The 17,700-nt window shown below is 38.8% G+C and overlaps 1 protein-coding gene across 4 annotated transcripts in view; it reads right to left on the minus strand.

Moving 5' to 3' along the window:
• The window catches only part of TMEM182 (transmembrane protein 182), a 78,149-nt gene that overhangs the window by 46,071 nt on the left and 14,378 nt on the right, over positions 1-17,700 (minus strand). For 2 of the 4 annotated variants that reach the window (XM_045445566.1, XM_045445568.1), the window contains 4 exons: positions 16,795-17,376; positions 14,705-15,044; positions 7,190-7,289; positions 5,166-5,264 (listed from right to left, as the gene is read on the minus strand). In XM_045445566.1, the coding sequence (XP_045301522.1) occupies positions 5,166-5,264; positions 7,190-7,289; positions 14,705-14,902 (397 nt within the window). In that variant the 5' untranslated portion in view covers positions 14,903-15,044; positions 16,795-17,376. Of the gene's footprint in view, positions 1-5,165; positions 5,265-7,189; positions 7,290-7,527; positions 7,851-14,704; positions 15,045-16,794; positions 17,377-17,700 lie in introns of those variants that run through there. The other 2 variants (XM_045445567.1, XM_045445569.1) reach the window with 2 other exon arrangements.

A 17,700-nucleotide genomic window follows, 5' to 3' on the forward strand; every position in this document is an offset into this window, starting at 1 on the left:
GTGTAATCCCAAATGTCTGAATGAATAGTAGGACATTGAGTGAATGTCAAGGTATTTCTAAATATCTAGGTACTTGACATTTTTGACCAAAAAACAAAACAAAACAAAACAAAACAAAACAAAACAAAACAGGAACTGATTTCCATTATATTTTACAGTGTATGTTTTTTTGCTATATAACTAAAGCAGAACAGAAGGAAATTTGGTAAATTTAAGACAACATCCAGATTCACCGTATTGAACATGGGAAAATTCGTAAATAGGACCCAGCTATGGAAGCATAATTGATCTGGAAGCAGGAGGTCATCCCAATGAAATTAGGTGCCTCAGGTGTGTTGATGTGCCTTCGTAGTTATGTAAGTGTTTGCATTAACTTTAGACTCAAATCTAAAATATTAAAGAAGTAAAATTGTCAGATATGATGGTATTTATATTTTATTTTGCTTTGCATAGCAAAGCAAGATGGTGTGTGTGTGTGTGTGTGTGTGTGTGTGTGTGTGTGTGTGTGTGACTGTTTTTATAAGGACTTAGTATTCTCTGTAAATGTGTACTCTTGGGAGCTACTCCAAGTCCAAGTGCTGGCTCCTCACAAAGTGCTGGCTCCTCACATTGCCCATCCCCTAACCACACTGTATGAGGTTTCATGCCCCCATCATTCTGTGGCTCTGCCCCTTTATGAGCATCACTGCTTTCTCACCTCTTCTCCTGGGACAAGTGAAGGAGGAAGAAGCCTGGGATAGGGCTAGGCCCTCAGGAGGACTGTTGGGTGACAAAATGTGCAGGAAAATGGAACGGTTCCTGGAGGAGGAAGGGCATTGCCAGGAAAGAGGGCAGGGCCCTCAGGTCCCATCTGAGGGAACAGGCAGTGAGCAGGAATGGGATACAGAGCAGAAGGCCTCAGGTCTCAGGCCAAACCAGCAGGGCATTGTGGGTTTACATTTAGAAAGAGATGCCTGTAAAGAGCCTTTGAGGGCCTCTGTAGCTGAGCCTTCAGTAGGCACAGCTATGAGTGGCCATGGGAACCCCTGCATTATCAGTATTATCCAGTTCCTTTCTGCTTCTGCATTTGTCACTGAGGGACACCACCTCCTCCCCAAGACTCTTCCTGTCTGCCCACAGGCCCCTGGAACAGTGTTGACAGCCTGCTCATCAGCTTCTTTCTCAAGGCTTGTTTCTCTTTCTCCTTTGTGGGCTGCCTTTGCTTATTTTTTCTCCTCCTAAATATAATTGATATTTTACCACCTCCTTTTCTATGATTTTTTTCTTAAAGATTATATCTGATATCAAAAACTACCTCTATGGAAGGCTTCCTTAGAAAACTGATGTATGGGGCCCCCAGGGTGGCTCAGTTGGTTAAGCATCCGACTTTGGCTCAGGTCATGATCTTGTGGTCGATGAGTTTGAGCCCCATGTTGGGCTCTGTGTTGACAGCTCAGAGCCTGGAACCTGCTTTGGTTTCTGTGTCTCCCTCTCTCTCTGCTCCTCCCCTGCTCATGCTCTCTTTCTCAAAAAATAAACATTTAAAAAAAATTAAAAAAAAAAACAAAGAAAGAAAACTGAAGTATGTATTAGCTCAGAGAATGGGCCTGCTTTGTTAGAGAAGTGAAGGGAGGAGGGGTTGGGAAAAGAGGAACAGCATTTGGGGTGGAGGGACGGCAGGTACAAAGGCCCTAACGCAGGAGGGCAAACACTGATTCCGAAGAACTCAAAGAAGGCCATCATGTATGCATTTGTTCCAACTCATGAAGGAAGGGACACATTATGTTCAATATATTCTGCTGAATAAGAAGGCCAAGGAATTTTTGCACTTAGTCATTCCATAGAAATATTTAAGCACTTACTAAGTACCACTCACTATACTAGGTTCTGGGGGTATAAATATGAGTATGTTACATCCTGTGTCTCTAGGGAGCTCCAACAAATAATAAAGAAACTAAGGTGAACAATTGCAGTTACATGCAATGAGCACTTTGATATAGGTGTGGCCAAAGGCTATGGGGATAGCTAGAAAATTACTAATTCACTCAAGGGCTGAATTATCTTGAAAATTAATCCATGTTCTATACATCATCACCAAATGATACCAAATAAATGAATTGTTATTGAGTTTAATCATGAAGCAAACCAGAAAATCTAAATTCTGACAGATATCAAAAGGCAATAGAATTGCTTAAAGGATGTCAAAGTGGGGCGTCTGGGTGGCTTAGTTAAGCATCTGACTTCAGGTCAGGTCATGATCTCACAGCTCATGGGTTTGAGCCCCACATCAGGCTCTGTGCTGACAGCTCAGAGCCTGGAGCCTACTTCAGATTCTGTGTCTCCCTCTCTTCTGCCCCTTCCCTGCTCACACTCTGTCTCTGTCTCCTTCAAAAATAAATAAACATTTAAAAAAATATTAAAAAAAATAAAGGAAGTCAAAGTATACAATCCTACCTCAAAACTTCTCTAGGCTTGGGCAACCATTCAAATAACTAAAGTTGAGCATAATTGAATTTTAGAATGTGTACTTGAGACAAAAAATAAATAAATAAAGGAAACACTGAATTAGACCTGACTATATACACAGGCCAGGATCAGATAGAAAAGGAGAGAAAGGCAACATAAATTTAAAATTGCTCTTTTGTTGAGATCCAACTAAAAAACTCATGCTTAGAAAGATTTAACGGCAAATACTAAGATTTGCCTTTTCATTCACTGTAGTTTATAATAAGATTATCAATAAATAAAATGCAGAGACTTGGACCTTTGCATTAGTTCTGCCAAGGATCAGCTGTGTGAAAACCGAGTCACAAGGTTTCTGGAAACACTCACTTTTCAGTCAGATAAAACCCTTCTCACGATATCGATAGCCCTTCTCTTAGAAAAGGGAACCATAAAAAAAAAATCACCCAAATATAATGTCAGATACCATTGTATGTTATTATGAATGTAAATGAAATGTGTATAAGCTGTTTCTTTGTAGGACATCCTTCCTCCCGTCTTGGTCATGTTTGCTAAAATGTTTGATAAAGCTGCTTAAAGTGAATAGGAAGTTACACTATGTGAGCCAAGGGGAGTGTGATCATTTAAAACAAAAAAAAAAATTGGAATATGGTTTTGTCACTAGATCCAAAAATGACACAGTAATTATATGCAGTGCTACATAATGATTCTAACTGTAATTGCAGTATAATTTTTGGGGCATGCACGTACACTCCACCTCCATCATAATTATTATGTTTAGATCATGTCACCTTGTGTTTCAAGTTCTCCGCTAATTCCTTGAGCTACAGACTCTTCAAATATGAAGATTCATTTAAACATATATAGCGCCCATGATACCTATCCGATCATCACAGGACCTGAACATATACACGAGTTATCAACAGAACACTAATAGCTATGCAAATACCTAATGTTGTGGAAAGTCAACCCTGTTCTACTCTGCTACTTCTTGGTCAATTTTACAAAAGTAAGAACGTCAGGGAAGGGATACCTTTTTTGCAACTTTTTGTGAGACAGAATAGTTTATATACTTTCCTATGTCATCTCTTCTCTTATCAGTGAAAAGGTCCATGTCACACAATGCAAAATGCTTTGACAAATGGAAGCGCCTTTTGCAGTTATTAATGGGAAGGAACATTCACACCGCTCGTTCTCAAGGCCAAAAGCCAGAGCCCTTTTAAGCACAAGCGACTATGATGGATAAGCACGGCTATATGACAGCTTATCTCGTTTGCTATTCAGACCCCACTTCCACTCCATAAAGTGTCATGCTAATTGTGTGATATGAGCAAATGCTACATCCTTTGACAAACTTAAAATTATAAGGCATATAATTTTCAATGGTTAATTTTATGCATTAATGTGGTTAAACTACCCACAATGGGGGTGGGCCTCATCTAATCAGTTGAAGGCCTTAAGAATAAAGACTGAGGTTACCTAAAGAAAAACTTCTACCAGAGTTTCTAGGCTTCAGATTCAAGACTACAACAGCAACTCTTATCCAGCCTGAAATCTTGCCCTATAGATTTTAGACTTGCCAGCCTCCACAATCACATAAGCCCATTCTTTAAAATCTCTCCATCCATCCATCCATCCATCCATCCATCCATCCATCATTCTCTCTTCCCAACCCCCACCCCTACCTATATATCTCCTATTGATTCTCTGGGGACTACTAATATAAGTTTATTCAGAAAAGTAAATATGCTGCTTACTCTCTTTGAAAAAAAAAAAACAAATATTTTTTTTGTCTTTATTTATGACATTGGTAAATAATGAACCAATTCTTAGTTTTAAGATTACAAGAAACACCCTTTGTTAAAAACTTCATGAGGGGCGCCTGGGTGGCCCAGTCGGTTAAGCCTCCGACTTCAGCTCAGGTCACCATCTCACGGTCCGTGAGTTCGAGCCCCGCGTCGGGCTCTGGGCTGATGGCTCAGAGCCTGGAGCCTGCTTCAGAGTCTGTGTCTCCCTCTCTCTCTCTGCCCCTCCCCCGTTCATGCTCTGTCTCTGTCTGTCTCAAAAATAAATAAACGTTAAAAAAAATTAAAAAAAAAAATTCATGAAACCAGCTGAGAATCAAGTTGACATATTGAGCTTTTGTACTTTGTATAAAACTACATTTAAGTATATATGATATATTTTCCATACCAACTAAGTTTGTGTACCTTCCATAGGACAAAGAGGATGTAAATACCAAGGAAACTCAGTAATCATGACTCTCAGTTAATGACATCTGACTATTCTTCGTTGAGATATCACATATAAGGAAGTCCAGTCATTTTGCAGGAAACCAGTAGCATAATCATATTCTTATGTGTAACAATTACAAAAACAATGTTTTTAAAGCAGGGTGTGGATTATAATATTTTCCATTGTAAGACTAGCTTTAGGTCTGTTAAACCCACTAGAAGCAGTTATTCCTAATAAACACCATTATTTCCACACCAGAAGACACTCTTAAAAAAAAAATCTTTATAAGCAGCAAGTAAGTTACAATGGCTTTACTTTTAACTCTGAGCTATATTCTATTAGAGTTATAAATATTATATTAAAAATGGTATTTTATTATTTATATACAACAGATTGATTCCAGAGAAAATGTTGATATATGTTAAATTGGGTTTTTTTTCAGAAAAGCAAGTCTTTCTTGGAGGCATTCTCTAGACAAAGGTACTTACTAACAGCAGAATCATAGGAGGTTGAATTGTGTTCCCCTCTCGTGAAAGGATATGGTGACAGGTAGGCGTGCATGCAGTTCTTGGACGGTGGCTGATTGGCTAGGAAGGAGAGCAAATGGTGGTGGTTGTTATTGAGATGCTGAGTGAAGACTTCCTAACAAGAGACATACAGGACCTGGGATACACAAGCTAAATAAACTGTGGGTGGGAGCAACAGATTCAGGGAACTGATGAGTGAGGGGGGGAAAACTCACATCAAGCAGCTCAGGGGACCTGGAAAGTAGATTCATCCAAAGCATCTAGTTCATGACATAGTTCAATGCTGGGAATGCCCCTAATATCACTTTAAGATTAAAGGCACTACACTTCATTTATTTTCACAGCCATATTCTCCAGTTCCCAACATGATGCCTAGCACATAGTATTCAAAAAGTAATTGTTTTAAAACTCTAATAAACTTAGATTTACCCATTGTCAGCTCTGATTAATATAAAATGTATCCTATATTCTATTTTTAGGGAAAAGCTGGAAATGATAGGTCATACAAGCTAATAATTTAAATGCATTTTTAGTATTTGGAGAAAACACAAGAAAAAAACTTTTATGTTGTTGGAAAACATGAAGCTTTCACTGTGTACCCTTTAAGGAGGAGTGAAATATTCTTTCTTTCTCTAAGTCCTTGGCAAAATCTTCCTCTTGCACAGTCTGACTTACTCTGCCAGAGTCTGAATGCTTTTCATTGGCTGATTCCATGCTCATTCTCCTCTCCAAAAGGACTACAAGATAGCCTACCAACTATTTCTTGCAAAATTCCATTTCATCATTACTTTGTTCTTTTCACATATGCCAACTTGCTGTCAGTTTGCTTACATCTTCCAAGATCTCATCTCTTTATTATATATTATTTTATCATATAATCTTGACTAGTGTGTAAATGCCATATTTTGATATATCACAGGAGTATTGGATAAGGAGACTAATAATTTCAACCTACAATAACCTTGAGGGTAATAAATAGTTCTTCTATTGTTGAATGCAATAAGATAAAAGCTAGTTATTTTCAATGAATTTACTTTCAGAGATTAATATAATATAGGAAATACAGTGAAAAGAATGTACTGTATTTTTTTTTTCAAACATTTATTGATTTTTGAGACAGAGAGAGACAGAGCATGAACCAGGGAGGGTCAGAGAGAGGGAGACACAGAATCCGAAACAGGCTCCAGGCTCTGGGCTGTCAGCACAGAGCGCGACGTGGGGCTCGAACTCACAGACTGCGAGATCATGACCTGAGCCGAAGTCAGCCGCTTAACCGACTGAGCCACCCAGGCGCCCCTGTACTGTATTTTTAAGAAGCTATTCTACATCAAAAAGGAACTCTCAAGTTTCTATGAGAGAACACAGACATCAGAAGCCAGGCATTTCGTGATAATTCCCACTACCTTGGTTAAAGCCCAAACAGTGTGCTTTCATCCACTGCTGCTGGTAAGTTTCATTATATAAAAATATATATATATATATATATTTTTTTTAACTTTAAAGCCACCAATATAAAATATCTGATCTCTATATCTTAATTTTTAAATTTGACATTTAAAGGGTTGATAGCCAAAAATAAAACTAATTTATTTGCAACACAGCAATAATAGACACAGCAATAATAGACAAGAAAAATACTATAGGTAATACCTAGTTTTGTTGTTGTTGTTGTTGTTGTTGTTGCTGTTGTTGTTGTTGTTGTTGTTGTTAGGGTGAGTGTATTTTAAATATGAGCAAGGAAACAGAAGATAATTCAGTTTTGCCATAAATATTCAGACCCCTATTTTAGGTTAGAAAATAAAATAATTATTCATATAGCCATTTCTACTTACTGAAAAAGAATCACTTCATGAATCTTTTGAAGACATTCTATCAGGATTCTACAGTTAAGAATCCAATCCTATCTTGTAAGTGATCTATACTAAATAAGAAGCTGCTCATTCTTATTTTAATGACGAGGGGAAATAAAGCTAAATTGCACTTACTGTACCAGAACTTCCAGATACTGGAATCATTCTCTTCTGCAATCCCATTAAACCAACATCTCCAGAAGAATCCTTCATGGTGGAAAGTGACATTCTCTATCTGTACAGAACACAAAGAAAGTAATTTGCCATCAACACAAAGCACATAACCTAAATTATCACATCCAGGAAAATATTAAAACAATGGGTTTTATCCCAAATAACGATGGTCAGTAGCTTGCTACCTATCTCTTCTGTGAAGAAATAGGCACTCCACCACTATTCTCTGATTTCAAGAGGATACATAAGGCTACCCTCATCCCTACCAAGTACACCAGTATTTGGAAGAAGAAACGCACATTCTGTTCACCTGAACACTTCCCCACTTCAGTTGCAAGAAGCCAGTAATCCGATCCAAAAGCCACCAAAAAGAGTAAAACCCCCAAAGCACCAAAGAGAGCCCCAAAGAAGATGGCAATATTTAGTCTCATCTTCAAGCCACTGGTTTCCCTTTAAATAAACTTAGAAATAAAAAAAATGGCAGACACTTAGCTTCTCAATTAAAAAAAAAATAAGAAAAATAAGAAAGATTTTTCGAGTAGGCAGGATCTTCTTTAGAAGCCTCTCCTAGCTCATGTTTTGGTGACTTCTCACTCGCACCCAGTGGGTGGATTTGTATTCCCTTTGCTCTCCCCTGGAGGGACTCCAGCCCAGCAGCTGAGAATGGCCAGCTATTTTAGGATACTGATTGAGGAGCTGTCTCTCTCCCGTGGGGATCAAAAAATAGCTGACCTTCCCCTGACTGTAGAGAGGAATATCAGGGGCTGGCTAGAATGACCATTTTTGCTGTTGGGTAATCCATAGAAGTGGAAAGAAGATGAAGTGGTATGAAGTCATTGGCAGTATTGGCCCAAAGTCTTAAGTGTCTGAACAAGCTCCTCAGTCTAGAATGACCATTACAACACCAAAGCCAAAGACACTTAAGACTCTCTTTGAAGACAGATAAAGAACAGCTATAAGGAACCACAAAGAGTTTTCTTGAATATAATCAAAGTTGTAATTAATTTCTTAATTCCTTTTGGATACTTTAGGGATACAAAATAATCTGCGGGTCAAGTGGTCTAACGTATCATGGAGTACAGCTCAAGTGTATAACCTAGACATTCAGATGTATACTTAAAAGATCAAGAAAAAAGTAACATAGGCTATTTAAAGTACAAAAAAGTACCTTCATGCTACCCACACTATTGACATAAAAACAGCACTTTCTACAGCAGCTCCAATATCTTGTACAAGTTACTCCAAATAACCATCCCTAAAGTGAACCGAAGAAAAACAGAGTCCCAAAGTATATTGTTGTCCGGATTAAGATGAAAGAATCTGGTCTACTCTTTATTTTTGTTTCCTTCGTTTTAAATGTTCAACTTCGTCAAAACATCCTGGATTCTGATACAAACCACCTCATGAATCTATACTTTCTCCATGCCTTATCTCTATTGTTGTTTTCTTTTCATGTCTGAGTATACAAGAGAGTATTTTTAAGTACTTGTGTAGCATTTTAAACTTTGTACTGTCTCTATGGCTACTGTTTTTGGTTTTTCCTTCTAAATATATATTCTCAACAATAATGTGAGTTAGTGCATCTTCTGAAGAGGCATCAGCTCTACCAGCTTCCTTCACCACTTCTGCTTGGTATGGGACAGATCCTTAAATACAGATTCACGGAGGGCAAAAGATGACTCTTCAGTAGGGAGGCAGGGCCTTCGCCAGTTCTGGCTATATGTAGTCAGAGGTACCCGAAGGTCATGAATGGAATTCTAGGTCACAGAATCAGTGGCTGCGAGGGCTAAATGGAATTCAACAGAACACCCCAGCTGATTCCTTATCTAATGCTCAAATCTCTTTTGTAAGACCCCCCACGGCATGGAGCCATGCCATCTCTAGCCTGCTGTCTTGAAAGACATCAGGAATGTCCACACGGCCCAATCTTAAGTTCTGCCAAAAGCTGCTTTCCTAAAGTTTCCAGTATTAATCCTATTTGGTCCTCTGAGATTGCATAGCACAGGTGTGCAATCTTCTGTCATGTGACAGAATTTCCTGGTATTTTTCTGATGAAGAAGCAGTCATCCCAAGTCTCCTCAAACCAGAACTGCTACTGGACCCCTAAATTGAGGTCTTTTTCTTCTAAGCTAAACATCCTATTCTTTTAAACATCCTAAGGGTTGGCACAACTCCAAATTTCCCTGTTATTCTGGTTCTTTGCTACAATCTTCAAGGATTTGATTGAAGTGAGGCATAGTATAATCTTCTGCATAGAGCCTAGCACCTGAATACCACCACCTTTCTGATTTGGAGGCTGTGATAAGCAGAATAATAGTCTCCCAAAGATGTCCACACCCTAATCCTAACTGTAATCACATAATCTGTGAATAGGTTATGTGGCAATATCCTGGATTACACAGGTAGGCCCAATCTAATCACATGAACCCTTTAAAGTAGAGAATCTCTTCTAACAGAGTAGGCAGAGAAAGGAGTGTGGCAAGAAAAAGAGTCAAAGAGTTGCTGGTTTGAAGGGGTCACAAGCCAAGTAATGTGGCTGGCTTCTAGTGCCTGGAAGAGGAAAGAACAGATTCCCCCTGGGCCCCTCCCCCACTAAGAAAGAAACATAGCTTTACCAACACCTTGATTTGGGAGGTTTCTGACCTCTGGAACTGTAGGGATAGTAAATTTGTATTCTTTTAAGCCACCAATTTTTTATTCATTTGTTGCAGCAACAATAAGAGACTAATACAGATGCTGTTCGGTAATTAATGCAATACCAGATCAAATTAAGGGTTTTGGGGGGGTGCAGGGAGAAAATACATCTTGAAGAAGTGCTTATTGAGAACTTGTGAGGGCCCAGGCATTTTGCCAGACATTAAGGTTACAGTACATAGGCCCTGACCTTGAGGAATTCATGCCCTAGTGGGAAAAAATAAATGATTCATTAGAATGAAGTACATAGAGGTTTAATAATGAGCTTTGGGCCAACCTGGACACATTCTCCTCCTTCCCAGCCCACCCCTCTCCCAGTGTCAGTGTGGTTGTGTAGTTGTGGTTGTGTAGTTGTGGTCATAGACACCAACACTGCTCTCTGGAGAGGAGGAGGAATTTCTTCATGAAGATTTTATTTATTTTATTTATATCCCAAAGGTTTATGGTAAACATCTATGCATCAATACTAAATCTTTAACACACACACATTAACAAACATACACACATACAAACAACTAGATTTTTTTAAGTAAGCAGGAAGGAGTGTGGAACTTTGTCATTGTTATAATTCATCTCAATTTTGGTCTTTGTCACACACAAAAATCATCTTTCTGGATTAGGTCCATCAACTAATGACATTTTCTCACCATTTCTGGTTTATCCAAAAATGCATAAGCATCATTATAAAATGTGTGTTTATTAAATCAATTATGAGTAAGCAATCTAATTATTTCCACCATTCATTTGCGTGCATCTATTTGATATCACAGAGTACTTCTCACGTCATGAAACTAAACTGCTTTAGCTCCATTATCCCCAGTGCTTATCACAGTGCTTGACATGCAACAGGCACTAAAATAAAATAAAAATCAATTTGTATTAGGACACTTGGCTGAGATACAAGTCCATGACCTTCTGAGCCATCCAACTGGTAATCCGTCCCAGAAGAAAGCGCCCTGATCTGGCATGGCCTGTTCTTTGTGAAACCTGGAGGGATGGATTTTAGTGGGGTGTGTGTTTCCTCTTTTTGAGAATCTCCGTTAGACTCCTACTGATAAATGCAATGAAACTTACTCTCCAGGGGTCAAAACGTGTTTCCTTTCTTTAGAAAACTGGACCATTTGCTTGTCATTTGCCACTCCCCTAATTTTGCATGATTCTTAAAATATTTCCAAATACTTTTTTTAAGTTTATTTATTTTGAGAGAGAGCATGAGCTGCGGAGGGGCAGAGAATCCCAAGCAGGCTCTGTGCTGTCAGTGCAGAGCCCAACATGGGGCTTGAACTCACAAACCACAAGATCGTGACCTGAGCCCAAATCAAGAGCCGGATGCTTAACCGACTGAGCCACCCAGGCACCCCGTGCAGCTTCCTCAGGTTCTTTCAGCAGCCTGAACAATTGTCCATGACCAGGAAGATGCCTAAAAAGCTGCTGGGTTCTTATCATCTCCACGGATTTGGGCAGAGGGTCTCTTTTTCCCTTCACACTCTTTTCTGGTGAAAGGCCAAGAGATGAGGAGAAACAGACATGCTCAGGCACCAACCCCAACTTGTCATACTCTATAATAAAACCACTCCATTGCCTATCCTTTAGGTGGATATTGAATCTATTTTTATGTTGGTATGATTATCACACTGAATCTGCAAGGCCACAAACCTAAGCATGGTATCTCAGGTTTGATCCTGTGGGAAAGCTGGATTTTCAAAAATGTGAACTGAGGTCAATAATAACAGCTGATATCCATGAGCATCTACCAGGTAGCAGATAGAAACCTAAGCACATTAATCCACTCAACAATCTTGAATACAGGACAACCTTCAGTAGACAGACTATGAAGCAACCACTTTCTCTATGGGCTTCCACTCTCTTGAGCAGGAATCTTAGCATCTAAAAGTCTTTTCGGTGGTAGGAGTCAAAGATGGTCTAGGTCACATGAAAGATGGCCAGAGGTAAGCCAAGAGAGATCTGCTTGGAGTCTCACTGCCAAAGGCAATTCTCAATAATTAATGGGTTATGTTTCTACGTTTGGACCCTAGAGGTTACCCCTTTGTTATGATGCTTAATTGTTCTCTGTGCCCCCAAGGCTAAATGAGGAGGCTAGGTGGCTGAGTGCAGACTTAGGACCGGTCCTCCAGAATACAACAAACCTGGACACAAGAGCAGGAGCTGCAGGTACCAGCTCTCCCCCACTGGCAGTTTTCAGAATGAGGATTTCATTGAATTAAGAAGAGTGGGAATTGTCTTTCATAGAAGATGATTTGTGCTTGGGCAAATCACTCAAATCTCTGAGCTTTGGCTTCCCATATGGAAAAACAGGAACAATGCTTCAGAGGATAATTGGGGATATTAGGAAAGAGGACGTGTCAAATGAGTCGGTGGAATACCCACATTAGGTTTCTCTTCTAACCTGCCTTTAGCTGAAGACCACTTTTTTTTTTTTTTTTTTTAATTTTTTTTTTTTTTTTTTCAACGTTTATTTATTTTTGGGACAGAGAGAGACAGAGCGTGAACGGGGGAGGGGCAGCGAGAGAGGGAGACACAGAATCAGAAACAGGCTCCAGGCTCTGAGCCATCAGCCCAGAGCCCGACGCGGGGCTCAAACTCACGGACCGCGAGATCGTGACCTGGCTGAAGTCGGACGCTTAACCGACTGCGCCACCCAGGCGCCCCTGAAGACCACTTTTTGATGAATTTTTTTTAAAAAATCATAATACAAGATAAAACTCCCTCTGCTAGCATTCCAGATAGGACTCGGGTTTCTTTCAACAGACTAACCTCTCAGCAAGTGCCCCTAGCCCTTCCCACACCCATATACATCATTCTCTTCCCTAGGCCACCTGCAGCATTTTCCCAAATCCTTGCCTATCCCGTTCCCTTCTGATTAGAACTCTCTTCTCTTCCACCTGTCTGATGAACTCTTCCTTAATCCACTCAACAAATACATAGCAAGTCCCTCCTCTGTGTTACATGTTCTTGTGGGTGTTGAGTACTAGCAGTACTCTCCAAGAAGACTGTATTGTACAACCTATAACACTTTCCCGTATTTAATTACACTCTTGTCTTCTATAGACACTTTTTGAATCCCTGCGTCTTGGGAAAACTTGGGTCAAGACATGTTTGCTCAATGAACAAATTAATAAGAAATAAACAAATAAATGAAAGCCCCCCCCATAAAATATGCCCCATTATTCTTCAAAATGTTATCAAGAATGTTAGCCCCTGTATCTACAGTGCCTTCTTATGAAGACCAGGAGGAAATTTCTGAATACTGAAAGAAGTTGTGTTTCCATAGACCACTGCTGTTATTTTTAATCTTAAAGACACTATAAATTGTATCCTTTTGATAAATATTTATCAAATGCCTGTTTTAAGGCAGATTGCTGTGTCCCAGAATGATGGTAGTGAATAAAATGTGCTCTCTAACCTCAATGAGCTTATATTCTTATGACACCAAGAGTACTTCTGTCTCCACCCGGGTACCTGGAAAGCTCAGAGACAAATGTACAAAGGTGATGTCCCAGCTTCCCACACCCTTCCCAAGGTGCCTTCCTTAGTTTCCTTCCTGTGTGCCCCCGACTTTCTCTCCCACACACACTTGTTTAACATGTCATTTTATATATGTTTATGTAAGCTGCTTCAAGTACTTTTGAGAACAACATAAAGAATAAACAAGGAAACAAACACAGACACTTTGTGAAATCAGATATTAGAAAACATGATGTAACTGCCCCAGCCAAGAAAGCTGGTCTGGTTTTATTGTTCCATTCGAAAAGCTCCCTGAACTCTTTGGTCATCCCTGCCTTTTTCCTCTCATCCTGATCATTCTACTGTCACAATTTCATTTGGAGAGCCTCCTGACTTCGTGGAAATAACTTTCCTTTTAGAGTCTTTTGTCACTTAAAGAAATTGACAAAAACCTTTTTAATTTTTTTAATTAAAAAAAGTTTAAAAATCAACCTTCTAAAATCTAGAGTATAGGAAGATCATTAGCACTCTAAGTTAGGGTGGTAAGTTTCCTTCTTGTTTTTTGCAAGTTAAATAAAACTTGACAACCAAAGACTGGACAACTAAACAATGGAAGGCTTTGATCCACTATTTTGATCCAATGTCTTTTTTTTTTTTTTAAGTTAACTGTGTTTTTTTTTTTTTTTAATTGGCAAATACACTGAAACTTAGCAGAAATCTCAAGTCATGATAATGAGAAAACATTCTTTTTTCTAAGGTCATAATTTCTAATCCTGATACTGTAATACTCTTAATTATCTCAAAATGTCTAATTAAACTAAGCATTTTGAAAACAAAATTAATTCTGGTTCACTTTAGCTTAAAAATATTCAAGAATGACAATACCCAGGACCTAAAAATGGTAAACAAATTTGTAAAGAAATATGGGCCTACTTCAGAGATATTGTGAGTTTGGTTCTAAACCATGGCAATGAAATGAACAAATAACACAATAAAGCAAGCCAAATGAACTTTTTGGTTTCCCAGTTCGTATAAAGGTATGTTACACTATACTGTAGTCTTGTAAATGTGCAAGAGCATCATGTCTAAAAATACAATGTACATACCTTAATTAAAAGATACTTCATTGCAGGGTGCTTAGGTGGCTCAGTTGGTTGAGCATTTGACTTCAGCTCAGGTCATGAACTCACAGTTGGCGAGTTCCAGCCCCGCTTTAGATCCTTTGCCCCTCTCTTGCTCTTTTCCCCTCCCCTGCTCACACTCTCTCAAAAATAAATAAAACATTAAAAAAATATGCTAAGATATGCTGATCATTATCTGAGATTTCACATCGTGGTTATCTTTTAAGTGTGTTGGAGGGTCTTGTCCCCATGTTGATGGCTGCTGACTGATCAGGGTGGTTTGCTGAAGGCAATTTCTTAAAATAAGACAACAATAAAGTTTGCCACTGGGATTGATTCTTCCTCTCACAAGTGATTTCTCTGTAGCAGGCGATGCTATTTGATAGTATTTCATCCAGAGTAGAACTTCTTTCAAAACTGGAGTCCAACTTCTCAAACTGCGGCTGTTGCTTTATCAACTAATTTTATGTGATATTCTAAGTCCTTTGTTGTCATTTCAACCATCTTCACAGTATCTTCACCAGGAGTAGATTCATCTGGAAAAAACAACAAAACAAAACAAAACAAAACAAACACTTTCTTAGTTCATCCATAAGAAGTAACTCCTCATCCATCAAAGTTTTATCATGATATCATGATATTGCAAAGTTTTATCATTGATATACAATTCAAGTATAATAATAATGAAAAAGTTTGAAAGATTGTGAGAATTACCAAAATCTGACACAGAGACATGCAGTGAGCAAATATTATTGGAAAAATGGCACCAACAGACTTATTCAATGTAGGGTTGCCACAAAGCACCAATTTGTAAAAAACCACCATGTCGTTAAAGCACAATAAAGTATACTCCAATAAAACAAAGTATGCCTGTATATAAATCAAACTCTCACAAAGTTCTATAGACTGAGAATCCATTTTCCAAAAAAAAAAAAAAAAAAAAAAACTGGAATGGTTTTCTAGAGACTTGGGGTTGAATTCTTTTTTGTCATGGAATAATATAGATCCACAATATTTATCTGCCATTCAAAAACCTCTGAAAACCAAAAGCTGTTGGTAAAACAGACCTAATGGGCATAAGGGTATATATAAATTATAGTGTGAATTTCTCATGTATTTTATTGCAGAAGTATGAATGTGTTTGATTTCAGGGCTCCCCAGCTTACAATGGGGGTATTAGGTAATATATAACATATTACTTTTCCAAAATCCCCAAAATTATGACTTCTAAACACATCTGGCCCTAAGGGTTACAGTAAGGGACTGTGGGACCACAGCCCTAAACATAAGACAACAGACCTGAAACATCAATTGCTTCCCTATGATCATTATTGAAACAGATTGGTACTGCCAGTGAAACATTGCCATCTGTCTCTGTGACTCTACTGACCTTTTTAAGTTCTGTTTTTATAATGGTTCTTGGTTCTTGTGTGTGTTCCTCCTGACTACTCTCCCATCCACCAAGATGACAACAGGACCACATCCTGTAGTTTTAAGAGATTATTCACAGGCCTTCTCATCTTACACATAGTATGTAGCAACAAATAAACTCACTGGACATTATTAGTGGTTCTGTTTTTGTTTACTGCTACACCCCTACCAGCTTGAGGTAGGTGCTCGGGGAAAAACTTAACTAACCAAATAAATAAGCCAGCAATCTTATGGAGGTGAACTGAATTGGGTTGAACACTGCCATCTGCTGGCCACAGGTAAAATTTGCATTCTCTGGTCCACTATGGTCAGTTGTGGGAATTTTTATATAATACAATTATTCTATAATACAAATACAAGATTTGCTGTTTTCACAATAGTATTTGATGCTGATCAGCCTTTACTAAGATGGTTCCACCAAAGTACCAAGGCCCTGATGAACAGCCTACACTGAACGCAACTGCAGCAAGATCCATTGCCTCACTCACCTCAATAATTTGGGCAGTTAGTATTCCATTAAATTGAGAGCTACTTACACAAGTAACTCACACAAAGGGGATTATATTACAATGACATCCTTTACTTTGAAAGGGAGTTCACTATCTAGCTTCATAGAGCTCCATAAGGAACTCTATTAGTGAACTTAAGTGCATCAGCTCCTGAAAGAGGTAAAAAACTGAGAACTTATTTGTTAAAAACCTGCCTTCAACTGCAATCAAAACATAATAAACAATTTCAAAAACAAAACAGTGGACTAAAGGGGAAATATTTTTGATTTGTAAAAGTAGAAATCAAACAGATATAACTTATCAGAATGTATCTATTATACAAATATACATCTTAAAGAATTGCCACCTTGAATTTAGTCATCCCTTTGTTTCCTTGCAATTCTCTCTTGAGGGTACATGCTACACTCCACATGCCAGAAACCTGTGAATAAAAAGTTTCCCTTCTCCTGTCCCTCAGTTGTGAAAGTGCTTTCCATGAATCTTGTGTGCCATGATTTGAATCTTCATATAGAGAAAGACATGTTTGTCTTGGCTCTGGGGTGTGTTGCCTTGTCCTTCCACACCTTGGCCACTGGTCTTCTTTCTCAGTAAAAATGAAGATGGTCTTTTCATTCCCACTTCAGATGACTTTCCCAAAGCAAGAGGCTCAAATGGGCTCAGCGTCTGCAAGCCAGTTCTGTGCCCCAAAGGAAAGACAATCCAATCCAGGAGTAAGAGAGTGCAGGGTGGGGAGACACATCCATGTGACCTTTGTGCTACCAAGTCTCAAAGAGGAGAAATAGCTGGTGTTGCATTGGTGTGAAAATACAGTCAGAAGCTGTCCAGGGAGAGGCCGCTGTCTGCAGCACTGTTAAAGGTGCTGGTGGTTTCTGCATGGAGGGCTGCACAGACTTCTCTTCACGTTTTGCTCAGCCAAGTCCTTTAAGTTCTGTAGATTTAATTCCATAGGAAGTATGGGGTAAGCACTTGAAAATCAGGACATATCAGGATACTCAAATAACACAACAGCTAAATAACAAAAATGACCACAGTGACAAATTAATAGCACCCAGCACTTACGTAGCGCTGGCTCTGTTCTAAGCACCGTTCTAAGTGCTTATTAACGCATTTAAACTTCACAATAACCCACTGTAATAAGTGCTATGATTTCCCCTATTTTATCAATAAGGAAACTGAGGCATCTCTCCATGGCAGGGTTTCTTATTATGCTAGTTTGTGTGCCCCCCAAAATTCATATGTTGAATCCTTAACC

This window comes from Leopardus geoffroyi, chromosome A3 (genome assembly GCF_018350155.1).
Source record: "Leopardus geoffroyi isolate Oge1 chromosome A3, O.geoffroyi_Oge1_pat1.0, whole genome shotgun sequence".
NCBI classification, from domain to species: Eukaryota; Metazoa; Chordata; class Mammalia; order Carnivora; family Felidae; genus Leopardus; species Leopardus geoffroyi.